At 38.3% G+C, this 17544-nt stretch overlaps 2 protein-coding genes across 6 annotated transcripts in view; both read left to right on the forward strand.

The window, feature by feature from the left end:
* LOC133650091 (small nuclear ribonucleoprotein Sm D1-like) overlaps positions 1 to 2792 on the forward strand; it is a 28882-nt gene extending 26090 nt beyond the window's left edge. For all 3 annotated transcript variants that reach the window (XM_062046912.1, XM_062046911.1, XM_062046913.1), the window contains exon 4: positions 2639 to 2792. In XM_062046912.1, the coding sequence (XP_061902896.1) occupies positions 2639 to 2715 (77 nt within the window). In that variant the 3' untranslated portion in view covers positions 2716 to 2792. The remainder of the gene's footprint in view (positions 1 to 2638) is intronic.
* A 3547-nt stretch (positions 2793 to 6339) lies between these two features.
* On the forward strand, positions 6340 to 17408 carry LOC133650090 (gamma-glutamylcyclotransferase-like). Of its 3 annotated transcripts, none has more exons than XM_062046908.1 (5): positions 6340 to 6647; positions 8858 to 9003; positions 13681 to 13819; positions 14227 to 14406; positions 17211 to 17408. In XM_062046908.1, the coding sequence occupies exons 1-4, from the start codon at positions 6528 to 6530 to the stop codon at positions 14377 to 14379; spliced, it is 558 nt and encodes a 185-aa protein (XP_061902892.1). In that variant the 5' UTR covers positions 6340 to 6527; the 3' UTR covers positions 14380 to 14406; positions 17211 to 17408. The 3 variants fall into 3 exon arrangements, with proteins under 3 accessions (XP_061902892.1, XP_061902893.1, XP_061902894.1); XM_062046909.1 differs by lacking the exon at positions 17211 to 17408 and adding an exon at positions 16953 to 17203; XM_062046910.1 differs by lacking the exon at positions 17211 to 17408 and adding an exon at positions 17013 to 17203.
* Positions 17409 to 17544: the final 136 nt, after the last annotated feature.

The following is a 17544-nucleotide window of genomic DNA, read 5'->3' on the forward strand; positions in this document are numbered from 1 at the left end:
GTACGTGTATTTGTATCGAACCGTTTCGGTTCGGTGCGGAGGTGTACCGAACGAGTTTCCTCATATTAAGTAGCATACTGCATGTCGTGTAAACAATACTCAAAACGCCGGACATTTGAGGCATTTAAGAAACTCTGCCCTGACAGCTCCGCACAAGAGGACGTGTCCGGTGAAAAGAGGACGTATGGTCAGTCTATCCTAGCCCGTTAGCTGCTAGCATGCTAGCAAAAGAGGACATGTCCGGTGGAAAGAGGACGTACGGTCAGCCCGTTAGCTGCTAGCATGCTAGCAAAAGAGGACATGTCCGGTGGAAAGAGGACGTATGGTCAGCCCGTTAGCTGCTAGCATGCTAGCAAAAGAGGACATGTCCGGTGGAAAGAGGACGTATGGTCAGCCCGTTAGCTGCTAACATGCTAGCAAAAGAGGACAAGTCCGGTGGAAAGAGGACGTATGGTCAGCCCGTTAGCTGCTAGCATGCTAGCAAAAGAGGACATGTCCGGTGGAAAGAGGACGTATGGTCAGCCCGTTAGCTGCTAACATGCTAGCAAAAGAGGACATGTCCGGTGGAAAGAGGACGTATGGTCAGCCCGTTAGCTGCTAGCAAAAGAGGACATGTCCGGTGGAAAGAGGACGTATGGTCAGCCCGTTAGCTGCTAGCAAAAGAGGACATGTCCGGTGGAAAGAGGACGTATGGTCAGCCCGTTAGCTGCTAGCATGCTAGCAAAAGAGGACATGTCCGGTGAAAAGAGGACGTATGGTCAGTCTATCCTAGCCCGTTAGCTGCTAGCATGCTAGCAAAAGAGGACATGTCCGGTGAAAAGAGGACGTATGGTCAGTCTATCCTAGCCCGTTAGCTGCAAGCATGCTAGCAAAAGAGGACATGTCCGGTGGAAAGAGGACGTATGGTCAGCCCGTTAGCTGCTAGCATGCTAGCAAAAGAGGAAATACCCGGTGGAAAGAGGACGTATGGTCAGCCCGTTAGCTGCTAGCATGCTAGCAAAAGAGGACATGTCCGGTGAAACCGATCGCTGCTAGCATGCTGCTGAGTTTTTGACCACAAAATTGCTGCAGTTCAGCTAAATGTGTTGCTTTTCTGACACGGACTTGTTTCTTCAGCATTGTCCACACCTTTAAGTCAGGACTTTGGGAAGGCCATTCTAAAACCTTAATTCTAGCCTGATTTAGCCATTCCTTTACCACTTTTGAGGTGTGTTTGGGGTCATTGATGATGTCTCTCTGCTTCATTACATTACATTAGGGGCGGTATAGCTCGGTTGGTAGAGTGGCCGTGCCGTCAACCTGAGGGTTCCAGGTTCGATCCCCGCTTCCACCATCCTAGTCACTGCCATTGTGTCGTTGTGCAAGACACTTTACCCACCTGCTCCCAGTGCCACCCACACTGCTTTAAATGTAACTTAGATATTGGGGTTTCACTATGTAAAGCGCTTTGAGTCACTAGAGGAAAAGCGCTATATAAATATAATTCACTTCACTTCACATTGTCCTGTTGGAACACACAACAGCACCCAAGACCCAACAGCTCCATTTTTGTTTCATCTGACCACAGAACTTTCCTCCAGAAGGTCTTATCTTTCTCCATGTGATGTCACATGAAACACACATGGAGCTGTTTGGCGTGTGGACAATGCTGAAGAAACAAGTCCATGTCAGAAAAGCAACACATTTAGCTGAACTGCAGCAATTTAGTGGTCAAGTGGTCAAGCAGAAGCTTGTGGATGGTGTTGCGTCGACCAGCATTCCTCCAATGGGGAATTCAAATTGCTAGTCTCTCCCAGATTCTTTTTATGGCAATAAGCTGATGTGTATATTCAATCAACAGGCAGCAGTTGGTATTTTGTGGTTTATTCTCCAAGCTTAACTGAGACCAATCCAGCACACCAGCGTTCCCCAGCCCGGTCCAGATCGGTCTACCAAAACCCCGGAACTCCTGTCTACTTCCTCCTTCTCCTGCCCCCCCCCCCCCCCCCCCCCCCCCCCCCCCTGCTGTTTCCCCAGTCTAGCTGTGCTCCTTATCTTAGGAATGTAATGGCAGTCTCAACAAAGACAGCGAATGCAAGCACTTTGTACTACATGAGACATTAGCTGATGAAAATATGACTACAGGAGGTAGAGAAAGAAGTAACACTTAAATATGGATATGATTCTGATCTGCTTCCATCAATGGCTACCAAAAGCGCCTTATTGCAGGTCAACTTGCCAAGGAAGCAAATATTAACATTGCTGTATGTATACTTTTGACCCTCACATTTTCAGTAGAACCATAATAAATTCATAAAAGAAGCAAACTTCATGAATGTTTTAGTGAGCAACAAGTATGTGCTCCAATCACTACATCACAACAACAAGTATGTGCTCCAATCACTACATCACAACAACAAGTATGTGCTCCAATCACTACATCACTAACACATAAGTATGTGCTCCAATCACTACATCACAAACACAAGTATGTGCTCCAATCACTAACACAACAAGTATGTGCTCCAATCACTACATCAAAAACACAACAAGTATGTGCTCCATGATTGTAAAGGACACTATGATTATATTCCAGGTACATAATAAGAAAGTGTGTTGTGTGACCTTGGGAACTAATGTGTCATTGATTGTCCCAAAGTTGCCGGGAGAGGACGAGGACGAGGGCGAGGACGTGGCAGAGGACGAGGACGAGGGAGAGGAGGTGCCAGGAGATGATCTCATACTCACTGTTTTCTACACCATTTGTTGTTCTTCTTCTTCCTTATTTTGTACATTAAATGCTCCTGATGGCAGGATGATGTCTCTCTGCTTCATTACAGCAACTAGATGATGTCTCTCTGCTTCATTACAGCAACTAGATGATGTCTCTCTGCTTCATTACAACAACTAGATGATGTCTCTCTGCTTCATTACAACAACTAGATCAGGGGTCGGCAACCCGCGGCTCCGGAGGCGCATGCGGCTCTTTGACCACTCCGATGCGGCTCAGCTGCATACTTGCCGAACCCCCGATTTTCCCAGGAGACTTATGGATCTCAGTGCCTCTCCTAGAAAACTCCCAGGGCAATTATAATCCTATTTTCACTCTAATTACTAAATAAAGGGAGTGCCCTAATTGCACTGCAGTAATTGTCCTCTATAGCATTTACAAACAGCGTGCCAGCCCGGCCACATGTTGTATGTAGCCTTTACTTGCACACGTAGGAGACAGCAAAGCATACTTACTCATCAGCCACACGGTTTACACTGACGGTAGCCGTATAAAACAACTTTAACACTGTTACGTTACAAATATGCGCCACACTGTGAACCCACACCAAAAAAGAATGAAAAACACATTTCTGGAGAACATTCGCACCGTAACACAACATAAACACAACACAACCAATACCCAGAATCCCATGCAGCCCTAACTGTTCCGGTCTAGATTATACACCCCCGCTACCACCAAACCCCCCCACCCATCAACCCTCCCCCCCTCCGTGCGTCGGTTGAGCGGAAGAGTTAGTGCTGCATGGTATTCTGGGTATTTGTTGTGTTGTGTTTATGTTGTGTGTTACAGTGCAGATGTTCTCCAGAAATGTGTTTGTCATTCTTTTTTGGTGTGGGTTCAAAGTGTGGCGCATATTTGTAACGTAACATTGTTAAAGTTGTTTTTGTACGGCTACCGTCAGTGTAGGCTGTGTGGCTGTTGAACTAGTACGCCTTGCTGTCACTTACGTGAGCAAGCTGAAACTGCATTCTACATGTGGTCGAAAAGGTACACTGTTTGGGCAGGCTGTAGAGGGCGCCAAAAGCAGTGCCATCACGCCCTGATATTCGGGAGTCTCCCGGAAATAATGAGGGGGTTGGCAAGTATGACACTTATCAAGCGCCATTCTTTCAAAACTCGCGGGCCGCACTAACATCAAATTTCCATATTAAGGTGCGTACCGGTGCGTGTGTCTGAGACCCCTGGTTAACATAGCACAAAGCAATTTAAGCTTTGTATGCGGTGTTTTTCATTTTAAATTAAAAAATTTTTGTGGCTCCCATTATTTTCTTTAATTTGTGAAACTTGCCAAAATGGCTCTTTGAGTGGTAAAGGTTGCCGACCCCTGAACTAGATGATGTCTCTCTGCTTCATTACAACAACTAGATGATGTCTCTCTGCTTCATTACAACATTTTATTTAACCATTTGCACAGTAAACAATTTACTTTAAAGGCCTACTGAAATGATTTTAAAAAAAATTTTAAACGGGGATAGCAGATCCATTCTATGTGTCATACTTTTCATTTCGCGATATTGCCATATTTTTGCTGAAAGGATTTAGTAGAGAACATCGACGATAAAGTTTGCAACTTTTGGTCGCTGATAAAAAAAAAGCCTTGCCTGTACCGGAAGTAGCGTGACGTCACAGGAGGAAGGGCTCTTCACATTTCCCCATTGTTTACACCAGCAGCGAGAGCGATTCGGACCGAGAAAGCGACGATTACCCCATTAATTTGAGCGAGGATGAAAGATTCGTGGATGAGGAACGTGAGAGTGAAGTACTAGAATGCAGTGCAGGACGTATCTTTTTTCGCTCTGACCGTAACTTAGGTACAAGCTGGCTCATTGGATTCTAAACTTTCTCCTTTTTCTATTGTGGATCACGGATTTGTATTTTAAACCACCTGGGATACTATATCCTCTTGAAAATGAGAGTCCAGAACGTGAAATGGACATTCACAGTGACTTTTATCTCCACGACAATACATCGGCGAAACACTTTAGCTACGGAGCTAACGTGATAGCATCAGGCTCAAATGCAGATAATGTTGGAAGCAGATCAGAATCATAGCCATATTTAAGTGTTACTTCTTTCTAGAATCATAGCCATATTTAAGTGTTACTTATTTCTAAATTCCTATAGTCATGTAAAGAATAGCTAGTATTCTTCCTTCTTTTGAGTCTCATAGTAAGGTGTTGGCCTTCTAGATTGGAATGTGTCAGAGTAGAGATAACTCGGAGTAGTCTAAACAAAGGGAGTGGGGGCGGGGGACAGAGGGAAGATCACGGGACTTCCGGGGGTTTGAGGGTAGACCGATCTGGACCGGGCTGGGGAACGCTGGTGTGCTGGATTGGTCTCAGTTTGTCCTCTAAGCTTGGAGAATAAACCACAAAATACCAACTGCTGCCTGTTGATTGAATATAAACATCAGCTTATTGCCATAAAAAGAATCTGGGAGAGACTAGCCATTTGAATTCCCCATTGGAGGAATGCTGGTCAACGCAACAATAGAAACAAAAGAAATAAACCCCTGACTGGAAGGATAGACAGAAGATCAACAATACTATTAAACCATGGACATGTAACTACACGGTTAATGCTTTCCAGCCTGGCGAAGGTTAACAATGCTGTTGCTAACGACGCCATTGAAGCTAACTTAGCAACGGGACATCACAGAGCTATGCTAAAAACATTAGCTATCCACCTACGCCAGCCAGCCCTCATCTGCTCATCAACACCCGTGCTCACCTGCGTTCCAGCGATCGATTGAAGGACGAAGGACTTCACCCGATCACCGATGCGGTCGGCGGCCCGGAGACGTAGGAAGTCAAGGTGAGGTCGGCGGCTAGCGCGTCTGCTATCCATCTCAAAAGTCCTCCTGGTTGTGTTGCTGCAGCCGGCCGCTAATACACCGATCCCACCTACAACTTTCTTCTTTGCAGTCTCCGTTGTTCATTAAACAAATTGCAAAAGATTCACAGAATACTGTGGAATCTTGGGATGACAACGGAGCTTTTTTTGTATTGGATACAATGTGTCTGAATACTTCCGTTCTCTCCGTGACGTCACGCACATACGTCATCATATCTTAGAGTTTTCAAGCGGAAGTTTAGCGGAAAATGTCACTTTATAAGTTAGCCCGGCCGTATTGGCATGTGTTGCAATGTTAAGATGTCATCATTGATGTATAAACTATCAGACCGCGTGGTCGCTAGTAGTGGCTTTCACTAGGCCTTTAATGATTTAAAAAAAACTATTTGGAAGGCAAACAATTTTCATCAATGAAAAAAATATTTGCAAGATGAAATTTAATTAAAAAAATATATATAAACAATACAGTATAAAAACGTTTCTTCTACTAATAAAATATCCACAAGTATAAAAAGTTTTAGTACTTAAAGATAATTGTCATGCCAAGTTGTGAATAAGTAGTTTTGACTTGCAGAAAATATGTGTCACTTGGGAATCGCTGAGTGGGTGTGAAAACATTCTTGCGGCGTTTTGACAGTACTTTCTCTCCATCGTCTCGTCTCTTATTTTGACACCACGACCGGAAGTGCATGTTTACCACAAACGGACTTTGCTTCTCCGCGTGAGAAGTTGACTGTTATTTAAATGAGTCACTGATTGTTGGGACCAACTGACAGCTCAGCAAACAACGTGCTTACAGTCAGTCAGTCAGCTAGCGCTGCTCTTTAGTTACGTAGTACTTCATTGATTCCTCCAAGAACATCGTGATTGCAGCAGCATTCCTCTTAGCTTAGCGACCAACATGTCAAAGTCAGCCGACCACGGGACTTTTATGTATTTTGCTTTTGGCAGCAACTTGTTGAAGGAAAGACTGCAGGCGGCCAACCCTTCTGCTACCTTCTTCACCACCGCCACACTCAAGGTCCTCCAGTCTGTGCTACCATACACCTGCTAAATGACCACACCTGCTAACCTCAATGGATGCTCAAATGTAGCATCCAGGTGGAACCATTTAGCAGCTATATGATGACACCTGCTCGCATTAATGTATGCTAAATGAAGCCACCTGCTAACTTATGCTAAATTATTTTACCTGCTAATGTATGCTAAATGAAGCCACCTGCTAACTTATGCTAAATTATTTTACCTGCTAATGTATGCTAAATGAAGCCACCTGCTAACTTATGCTAAATTATTTTACCTGCTAATGTATGCTAAATGAAGCCACCTGCTAACTTATGCTAAATTATTTTACCTGCTAATGTATGCTAAATGAAGCCACCTGCTAACTTATGCTAAATTATTTTACCTGCTAATGTATGCTAAATGAAGCCACCTGATAACTTATGCTAAATTATTTTACCTGCTAATGTATGCTAAATGAAGCCACCTGCTAACTTATGCTAAATTATTTTACCTGCTAATGTATGCTAAATGATTTTACCTGCTAATGTATGCTAAATGATGACACCTGCTAATGTATGCTAAATGATTTTACTTGCTAATGTATGCTAAATGATTTTACCTGCTAATTTATGCTAAATGATTCCACCTGCTAATGTATGCTAAATGATGCCACCTGCTAATGTATGTTAAATGATTTTACCTGCTAATGTATGCTAAATGATTTTACCTGCTAATGTATGCTAAATGATTTTACTTGCTAATGTACGCTAAATGATTCCACCTGCTAATGTATGCTAAATGATGCCACCTGCTAATGTATGCTAAATGATTTTACCTGCTAATGTATGCTAAATGATTTTACCTGCTAATGTATGCTAAATTATGCCACCTGCTAATTTATGCTAAATGATTTTACCTGCTAATGTATGCTAAATGATTCCACCTGCTAATGTATGCTAAATGATTTGACCTGCTAATGTATGCTAAATGATTCCACCTGCTAATGTATGCTAAATGATTTTACCTGCTAATGTATGCTAAATTATTCTACTTGCTAATGTTTGCTAAATGATTCTACCTGCTAATGTATGCTAAATGATTTTACCTGCTAATGTATGCTAAATGATTCCACTTGCTAATGTATGCTAAATGATTCCACCTGCTAATGTATGCTAAATGATTTTACCAGCTAATGTATGCTAAATGATGAAACCTGCTAATGTATGCTAAATGATGACACCTGCTAATGTATGCTAAATGATGCCACCTGCTAATGTATGCTAAATGATGCCACCTGCTAATTTATGCTAAATGATTTTACCTGCTAATGTATGCTAAATGATTTTACTTGCTAATGTATGCTAAATGATTCCACCTGCTAATGTATGCTAAATGATGCCACCTGCTAACTTATGCTAAATTATTTTACCTGCTAATGTATGCTAAATGATGACACCTGCTAATCTATGCTAAATGATTTTACTTGCTAATGTATGTTAAATGATTCCACCTGCTAATGTATGCTAAATGATTCCACCTGCTAATGTATGCTAAATGATTTTACCTGCTAATGTATGCTAAATGATTTTACCTGCTAATGTATGCTAAATGATTTTACCTGCTAATGTATGCTAAATGATGCCACCTGCTAATGTATGCTAAATGATTTTACCTGCTAATGTATGCTAAATGATGACACCTGCTAATGTATGCTAAATGATGCCACCTGCTAATTTATGCTAAATGATTTTACCTGCTAATGTATGCTAAATGATTCCACCTGCTAATTTATGCTAAAAGATTTTACCTGTTAATGTATGCTAAATGATTTTACTTGCTAATGTATGCTAAATGATGCCACCTGCTAATGTATGCTAAATGATTTTAACCTGCTAATGTATGCTAAATGATGACACCTGCTAATGTATGCTAAATGATGACACCTGCTAATGTATGCTAAATGATGACACCTGCTAATGTATGCTAAATGATGACACCTGCTAATGTATGCTAAATGATGACACCTGCTAATGTATGCTAAATGATGACACCTGCTAATGTATGCTAAATGATGCCACCTGCTAATGTATGCTAAATGATTCCCCTTGCTAGCATTAATGTATGTTATTGGTCGCTAGGTGACGCTATCTCCACAAACATTACAAGCCATGATGCTTTTATTGTGAAAAGACTTCCTGCTAAATGCAACATAACATTGCCGCCTAGGACTACCAGCTGGAGTTCGGCGTGTGCGAGGGCATCGTGGGCAACATCTGGCACGGGGGCGTGGCCACCATCCGCCACAGTCCCGGCTCGGAGGTGTGGGGCGTGGTCTGGAGCATCAGCAACCGCAACAAGGACACGCTGGACGAGTGAGAGCAAACCAAACGTCCATCATGTAACCATTACGTCACATACACAAGCAGTGGTCACGTGGGATAGTTCGACAGCCAATCAATGAGCGACTAAAACGGGAGTAAATAAAGGCGGGACGTGTCACGTGGGGGGGTTCGACAGCCAATCAAGGAGCGACTGAAACGGAACGCGGAAGTAAATAATGGCGGGCGACAACGGCGAAGTTCAAACTGTGCCAACTAAGTTGCCAAAATGGAAAACGGACTCACTAAACTACGGCGAATGTTTTATAATAATGTTTATTTGAGTCGATAGTGACGCTATAAGGACAACAGTTGCTGAACGAATGGCCATCTACTGGCTACTCGGTAAGCTAACGGTAGGCTGACATCCCCAAAAGAGGACACACATATATATGCGTCCTGCGTATTTGCCCCAATTATTACATATGATACTCCAACTTGCTTTATAAATAATATATATTTTTTAAATAAAGCATTTTTTCCCCTCCTCTGTCGACAGCATTGTTGGCGCTAGGAATGTTCAAAATGGGGTCCCAAAGTCCATTTTTGGGGTCCCACTTTTTTGTAAGCGTTTTGAAAACAAATGACTGTTATATCCCACATTCTATGTTGTGTTTTGGAAAAAGGTTGTCATAAACGTTACTTAATTCATTAAAAAAAAGATAATACAAAAGTGTATACATATGTAAATGTCTTCAGATGTTCGATAAATGCGTTAAAATGTAATATCGGAAATTATCGGCATCGGTTTTTTTTATTATCAGTATCGTTTTATTTTATTTTATTTATTTTTTATTATTAAATCCACATAAAAAACACAAGATACACTTACAATTAGTGCACCAACCCAAAAAACCTCCCTCCTCATTCACACAAAAGGGTTGTTTCTTTCTGTTATTAATATTCTGCTTCCTACATTATATATCAATATATATCAATACAGTCTGCAAGGGATACAGTCCGTAAGCACACATGATTGTGCGTGCTGCTGCTCCACTAATAATACTAACCTTTAACACTTCATTTTACAAATTTTCATTCATTACTAGTTTCTATTAGGGATGTCCGATAATGGCTTTTTGCCGATATCTGATATGCCGATATTGTCCAACTCTTTAATTACAGATACCGATATCAACCGATACCGATATCAACCGATGTATACAGTCGTGGAATTAACACATTATTATGCCTAATTTGGACAACCAGGTATGGTGAAGATAAGGTACTTTTTAAAAAAATGAATCAAATCAAATAAAATAAATAAATTAAAATCATTTTCTTGAATAAAAAAGAAAGTAAAACAATATAAAAACAGTTACATAGAAACTAGTAATGAATGAAAATTTGTAAAATTAACTGTTAAAGGGTTAGTACTATTAGTGGAGCAGCAGCACGCACAATCATGTGTGCTTACGGACTGTATCCCTTGCAGACTGTATTGATATATATTGATGTATAATGTAGGAAGCAGAATATTAATAACAGAAAGAAACGGTTGGTGCACTAATTGTAAGTGTATCTTGTGTTTTTTATGTGGATTTAATAAAAAAAAAAAAAAAAAATAAAAAAAAACAAAAAACGATACTGATAATAAAAAACCGATACTGATAAGTTCCGATATTACATTTTAACGCATTTATCGGCAGACCGATATTATCGGACATCTCTAGTTTGTATGTAACTGTTTTTATATTGTTTTACTTTCTTTTTTATTCAAGAAAATGATTTTAATTTATTTATCTTATTTTATTTGATTCATTTTCTTAAAAAAGTACCTTATCTTCACCATACCTGGTTGTCCAAATTAGGCATAATAATTAGGGATGTCCGATAATATCGGCCTTGCCGATATTATCGGCCGATAAATGCGTTAAAATGTAATACGGAAATTATCGGTATCGTTTTTTTTATTATCGGTATCGTTTTTTTTTTTTTTTTTAAATTAAATCCACATAAAAAACACAAGATACACTTACAATTAGTGCACCAACCCAAAAAACCTCCCTCCTCATTCACACAAAAGGGTTGTTTCTTTCTGTTATTAATATTCTGCCTCCTACATTATATATCAATATATATCAATACAGTCTGCAAGGGATACAGTCCGTAAGCACACATGATTGTGCGTGCTGCTGCTCCACTAATAGTACTAACCTTTAACAGTTAATTTTACAAATTTTCATTAATTACTAGTTTCTATGTAACTGTTTTTATATTTTACTTTCTTTTTTATTCAAGAAAATGATTTTAATTTATTTACCTTATTTTATTTTATTAATTTTCTTAAAAAAGTACTTTATCTTCACCATACCTGGTTGTCCAAATTAGGCATAATAATGTGTTAATTCCACGACTGTATATATCGGTTGATATCGGTATCGGTTGATATCGGTATCGGTAATTAAAGAGTTGGACAATATCGGCATATCGGCAAAAAGCCATTATCGGACATCCCTAGTATTCAGTTATAAACATTCATTCACTTTCTTCTTTCCTTCATGGATCTAAACTTTACCGCTGCTGCTAGTTTTTTATATGTTTTTATTTAATAAGTTGTATTTATTTCAGTATAAACGTGTAAAAAGTGTTTTGCTTGGGTCATGAGATGATGATAATAATAATAATACATACATTTTATATTTAAATCTCTGGAGTCTACATCAACTTCACATTTATTCCTCATTTCAAAATGTTTTAGTTTTTTTGATGTTGTTTTTTTTTGTTTCTTTGTTTTCTGCCCTTTTTTTTGGTCAAACAAAACTATGTTGTTTTTTTATGGCAAACACACAAAATATGCAAAATGTTCCACCAAAAATATTTTTCAAAGTGTAATATTTGATGTGAAGTAATGGGAGCCTTGGATAGGTCAGTAATTCATAATAAAATTGATTTTGATTCAATATTATGTTTTGAGCAATGACCGTTTGAAGGGGGAAAAAAAACAGCTTTGTTTTATTAGTCAACATTGCAACTTTTTCTAAATTACATTTCACCTTTAAGCTTTTTTATTCCACTTGTGTTATGTTTTTGTTTATTTTAGTAGTACTTTTAGAATGTGCCGTGGTCCTTTAAAACATTAGCTGTGGGCCGCAAATGGTAAAAAAAAAAATTGAAAAAAATAAATAATCTGCGTCCTTTCTGATTTCAATGCGTTAAAACGACACAAAAAGTGCTTGACAGTATAACAAAATAAGTCACACTTATATTCTGTAACTTTCACAGTTTTGGAGAAAAAAAGTGCAGAGGTAGAAATATTCAAAATAACCTTTCGTATATAATTTAAATGCCTCAAAAGAAGTTAATTAAATGGAAACAAAAAACAGCTCGCCCTGCACAGCTGTTTTGTGCTTTGTAGTGTGGATATGGGCTTGTAGATCTTTATTTGCCACAGATATACACGTTCCTGCTTTGCACACAGTGCATTCTGCTTCCCATGTGTCACGGCCAGGACCAAAACACAACTACTTTCCCCGCAAATCATCCGTGAATTTACATTTCGGCATTTCTTGTTCTCATGTCTCTCTCTCTCCACTCACTAGCTCTCTCGCTCTCTGTCTCTGCCCCTCCCTCACCAATGTTGCTACGTGCGCGCACTTTAAGTTTTGTTTTTTAACCCCTTCTTAACTTAACTCTGGACGTACATTGAAAATACACGCAACCCTAATTCAAAATGCCGGACATTTGAGGCATTTAGGAAACCCCGCCCGGACACCCCCGCAAAAGAGGACATGTCCGGGGAAAAGAGGACGTATGGTCAGCCTAGCTAACGGCTAGCTTGGCTCCTTCGTTCTTTGTTGTTTGTTGTTGATGATGTTGTTGTTGTCGGTCATTTTGTTAGCGCGGCAGCTCATTGCTGCCTCTCATCGGTCGGTGTCGGTACTACATGGCGTTTATTTGCACACACTAGTCCAGTCCGATACAGGGTGTCTAAAATGCATTCACATCATTTTAATCGTTAGCATTACAATAGTAACATGCAATTTTTTTTTTTTTTAGCTAATTTTGCAGCATCAAATACTTTGGTACTTGATGAATGCTACCTTTTGCAGCATCTAGATGTTAACTTATGATGATTATATGTTTAGTGACTAATGGCAGGAGTTAACTTATAATGACTAATAGCAGGAGTTAACTTATAATGACTAATAGCAGGAGTTAACTTATAATGACTAATAGCAGGAGTTAACTTATAATGACTAATGGCAGGAGTTAACTTATAATGACTAATAGCAGGAGTTAACTTATAATGACTAATAGCAGGAGTTAACTTATAATGACTAATAGCAGGAGTTAACTTATAATGACTAATAGCAGGAGTTAACTTATAATGACTAATGGCAGGAGTTAACTTATAATGACTAATGGCAGGAGTTAGCTTATAATGACTAATAGCAGGAGTTAACTTATAATGACTAATAGCAGGAGTTAACTTATAATGACTAATAGCAGGAGTTAACTTATAATGACTAATGGCAGGAGTTAACTTATAATGACTAATAGCAGGAGTTAACTTATAATGACTAATAGCAGGAGTTAGCTAGTATCACACACAGCATGTTATGTTAGCACATGTAGAGTAGTTAGCATGTGTAGCGTGGTGTGCAGTAGCGCAGTAGGCCTGAGCATTGCTGAAAAAAGCAGTTTGAACAGTCACACTGTGCTCCACAGGCAAGAAGGCGTGAGTAAAGGTGTGTACTCTCCCCTGGACGTGTGGGTGGAGAGTGGTGATGGTGGCACACCTACCAGGTGCAGGACCTACCAGCTCAACAACTTCCAGCCCTGTCCTCCCTCCCCCCCCTACAAACATGTGAGTCTCCAGTCCTGTCCTCCCTCCCCCCCCTACAAACATGTGAGTCTCCAGTCCTGTCCCCCCCCCCTACAAACATGTGAGTCTCCAGTCCTGTCCCCCCCCTACAAACATGTGAGTCTCCAGTCCTGTCCTCCCTGTATGTATGTGTGTGTGTGTGCAGGTGGTGTGTCACAGCGGCATTGTGAGAGTGTGTGTGTGTGTGTGTGTGTGTGTGTGTGTGTGTGTGTGTGTGTGTGTGTGTGTGTGTAGGTAGGTGGTGTGTCACAGTGTGTGTGTGTGTGTGTAGGTGGTGTGTCACAGTGTGTGTGTATGTATGTATGTATGTATGTATGTGTGTGTACAGGTGGTGTGTCACAGCGGCATTGTGAGAGAGAGTGTGTGTGTGTGTGTGTGTGTGTGTGCAGGTGGTGTGTTGTGGGGCCCGGCAGCAGGGCCTCCCAGTGGAGTACTGTGAGCGCCTGCAGGCCCTGGAGACCAACAACTACACGGGGCCGTCCTTCCTGGACCACATCAGACACACCCTCACCGGCTTGGAACATCCAACCTTTATTGGCTAACAAGGTGTGCACGTGCAGAGACTGCAGGTAAGGTCAGGGCTGGAACTAAACGCCTCCCACAGGGGTCAATTACACTTACCATGAAGGAACATGTGTTTGTACTGCACGTAAACACTTACTTTATTAACACTGACACCTAGTGTTACTTTATTAAAATACATTATTATTCAACACTGACACCTAGTGGTACTTTATTAAAATACATTATTATTCAACACTGACACCTAGTGGTACTTTATTAAAATACATTATTATCAAACACTGACACCTAGTGTTACTTTATTAAAATACATTATTATTAAACACTGACACCTAGTGTTACTTTATTAAAATACATTATTATTCAACACTGACACCTAGTGGTACTTTATTAAAATACATTATTATCAAACACTGACACCTAGTGTTACTTTATTAAAATACATTATTATCAAACACTGACACCTAGTGTTACTTTATTAAAATACATTATTATCAAACACTGACACCTAGTGGTACTTTATTAAAATACATTATTATCAAACACTGACACCTAGTGGTACTTTATTAAAATACATTATTATCAAACACTGACACCTAGTGGTACTTTATTAAAATACATTATTATCAAACACTGACACCTAGTGGTACTTTATTAAAATACATTATTATCAAACACTGACACCTAGTGTTACTTTATTAAAATACATTATTATCAAACACTGACACCTAGTGGTACTTTATTAAAATACATTATTATCAAACACTGACACCTAGTGTTACTTTATTAAAATACATTATTATCAAACACTGACACCTAGTGGTACTTTATTAAAATACATTATTATCAAACACTGACACCTAGTGGTACTTTATTAAAATACATTATTATTAAACACTGACACCTAGTGGTACTTTATTAAAATACATTATTATTAAACACTGACACCTAGTGGTACTTTATTAAAATACATTATGGAAAAAGTGTGATTATAAAAACACTTTGAACTTATGGAGTTAGCCAGCTAGCTTAAATGCTATCATAAAAGCATGCAAATAAACACTAGTAATCATCTCTTTTTATTCCCTGCATGAAAATGCATATATACAAGTATATAACAAGTATATAACATGCATATATACAAGTATATAACATGCATATATACAAGTATATAACATGCATATATACAAGTATATAACATGCATATATACAAGTATATAACATGCATATATACAAGTATGTAACATGCATATATACAAGTATGTAACATGCATATATACAAGTATATAACATGCATATATACAAGTATGTAACATGCATATATACAAGTATATAACATGCATATATACAAGTATGTAACATGCATATATACAAGTATATAACATGCATATATACAAGTATATAACATGCATATATACAAGTATATAACATGCATATATACAAGTATATAACATGCATATATACAAGTATATAACATGCATATATACAAGTATGTAACATGCATATATACAAGTATATAACATGCATATATACAAGTATATAACATGCATATATACAAGTATATAACATGCATATATACAAGTATGTAACATGCATATATACAAGTATATAACATGCATATATACAAGTATATAACATGCATATATACAAGTATATAACATGCATATATACAAGTATATAACATGCATATATACAAGTATATAACATGCATATATACAAGTATATAACATGCATATATACAAGTATGTAACATGCATATATACAAGTATATAACATGCATATATACAAGTATATAACATGCATATATACAAGTATATAACATGCATATATACAAGTATGTAACATGCATATATACAAGTATATAACATGCATATATACAAGTATATAACATGCATATATACAAGTATGTAACATGCATATATACAAGTATATAACATGCATATATACAAGTATATAACATGCATATATACAAGTATATAACATGCATATATACAAGTATATACAAGTACATAACGTGTATATAGAAGTATATACAAGTACATAACGTGTATATACAAGTATATACAAGTACATAACATGTATATATACACGTACATAACATGTATATATACAAGTATATACAAGTACATAACATGTATATATACAAGTATATAACATGCATATATACAAGTATGTAACATGCATATATACAAGTATATAACATGCATATATACAAGTATATAACATGCATATATACAAGTATGTAACATGCATATATACAAGTATATAACATGCATATATACAAGTATATAACATGCATATATACAAGTATATAACATGCATATATACAAGTATATACAAGTACATAACGTGTATATAGAAGTATATACAAGTACATAACGTGTATATACAAGTATATACAAGTACATAACATGTATATATACACGTACATAACATGTATATATACAAGTATATACAAGTACATAACATGTATATATACACGTACATAACATGTATATATACAAGTATATACAAGTACATAAATGTATATATACAAGACACGTACAGTTGACACTTTCATTCTTTTGTCTTCCTTCTACATTTCCATGTTTAGAAAGGAGCAGATGGAAGAATAATATTCTTATATTTATCTGCCCCCTTTTTTTGAACACAGTTATTAGAGATGACATCATCACTGTTCCCTCCACTCCACCAACTCCAACACACTTTTACATTCTCCTTCAAGCATTTTCACAAAGACGCGTCCAATCAAAAAGTCAAAAATCAGTTTTGCTAGAATCGCAGTCGTCTCTTTTTCCATTGAAAACTGCCATTTTGAAGTCTTTCTTGAGATGATTTCATGCCTTCACAGCTACAAGTGACACTTGCTGAAAGTCACACTTCCTGTCTTTGTCATCTTCCGACGGCAACTCCCAACAACTTTATTCCTCGCGTTGAACATCACTGAGAGAGTTTGTGACGCCGTGTAGTTGCAATCATGAAGAGTGGATTGCTGTGCTCTTTCAAAATAATACTCTTTCCTGTGGAAGAAATAAAGGCATTATGTGTGTTTGCCCGTACAGTATGTGTGTTCCCCCGTACAGTATGTGTGTTCCCCCGTACAGTATGTGTGCACAATCATTCAGCAATATACAAATAAGATTATTCTGCACATGCAAAATATGATGTCAACTTTTCATGGAGGA

This window comes from Entelurus aequoreus, linkage group LG05, assembly GCF_033978785.1.
Source record: "Entelurus aequoreus isolate RoL-2023_Sb linkage group LG05, RoL_Eaeq_v1.1, whole genome shotgun sequence".
Taxonomy (NCBI): Eukaryota; Metazoa; Chordata; class Actinopteri; order Syngnathiformes; family Syngnathidae; genus Entelurus; species Entelurus aequoreus.

Excerpts from the sequence above, each read along its gene's own strand:
- LOC133650090 (XM_062046908.1), top strand. The coding sequence starts at position 6,528 with ATGTCAAAGTCAGCCGACCACGGGACTTTTATGTATTTTGCTTTTGGC. Across the intron at positions 6,648-8,857 it reads TCACCACCGCCACACTCAAG|GACTACCAGCTGGAGTTCGG; the intron begins GTCCTCCAGTCT and ends ATTGCCGCCTAG. Across the intron at positions 9,004-13,680 it reads AACAAGGACACGCTGGACGA|GCAAGAAGGCGTGAGTAAAG; the intron begins GTGAGAGCAAAC and ends TGTGCTCCACAG.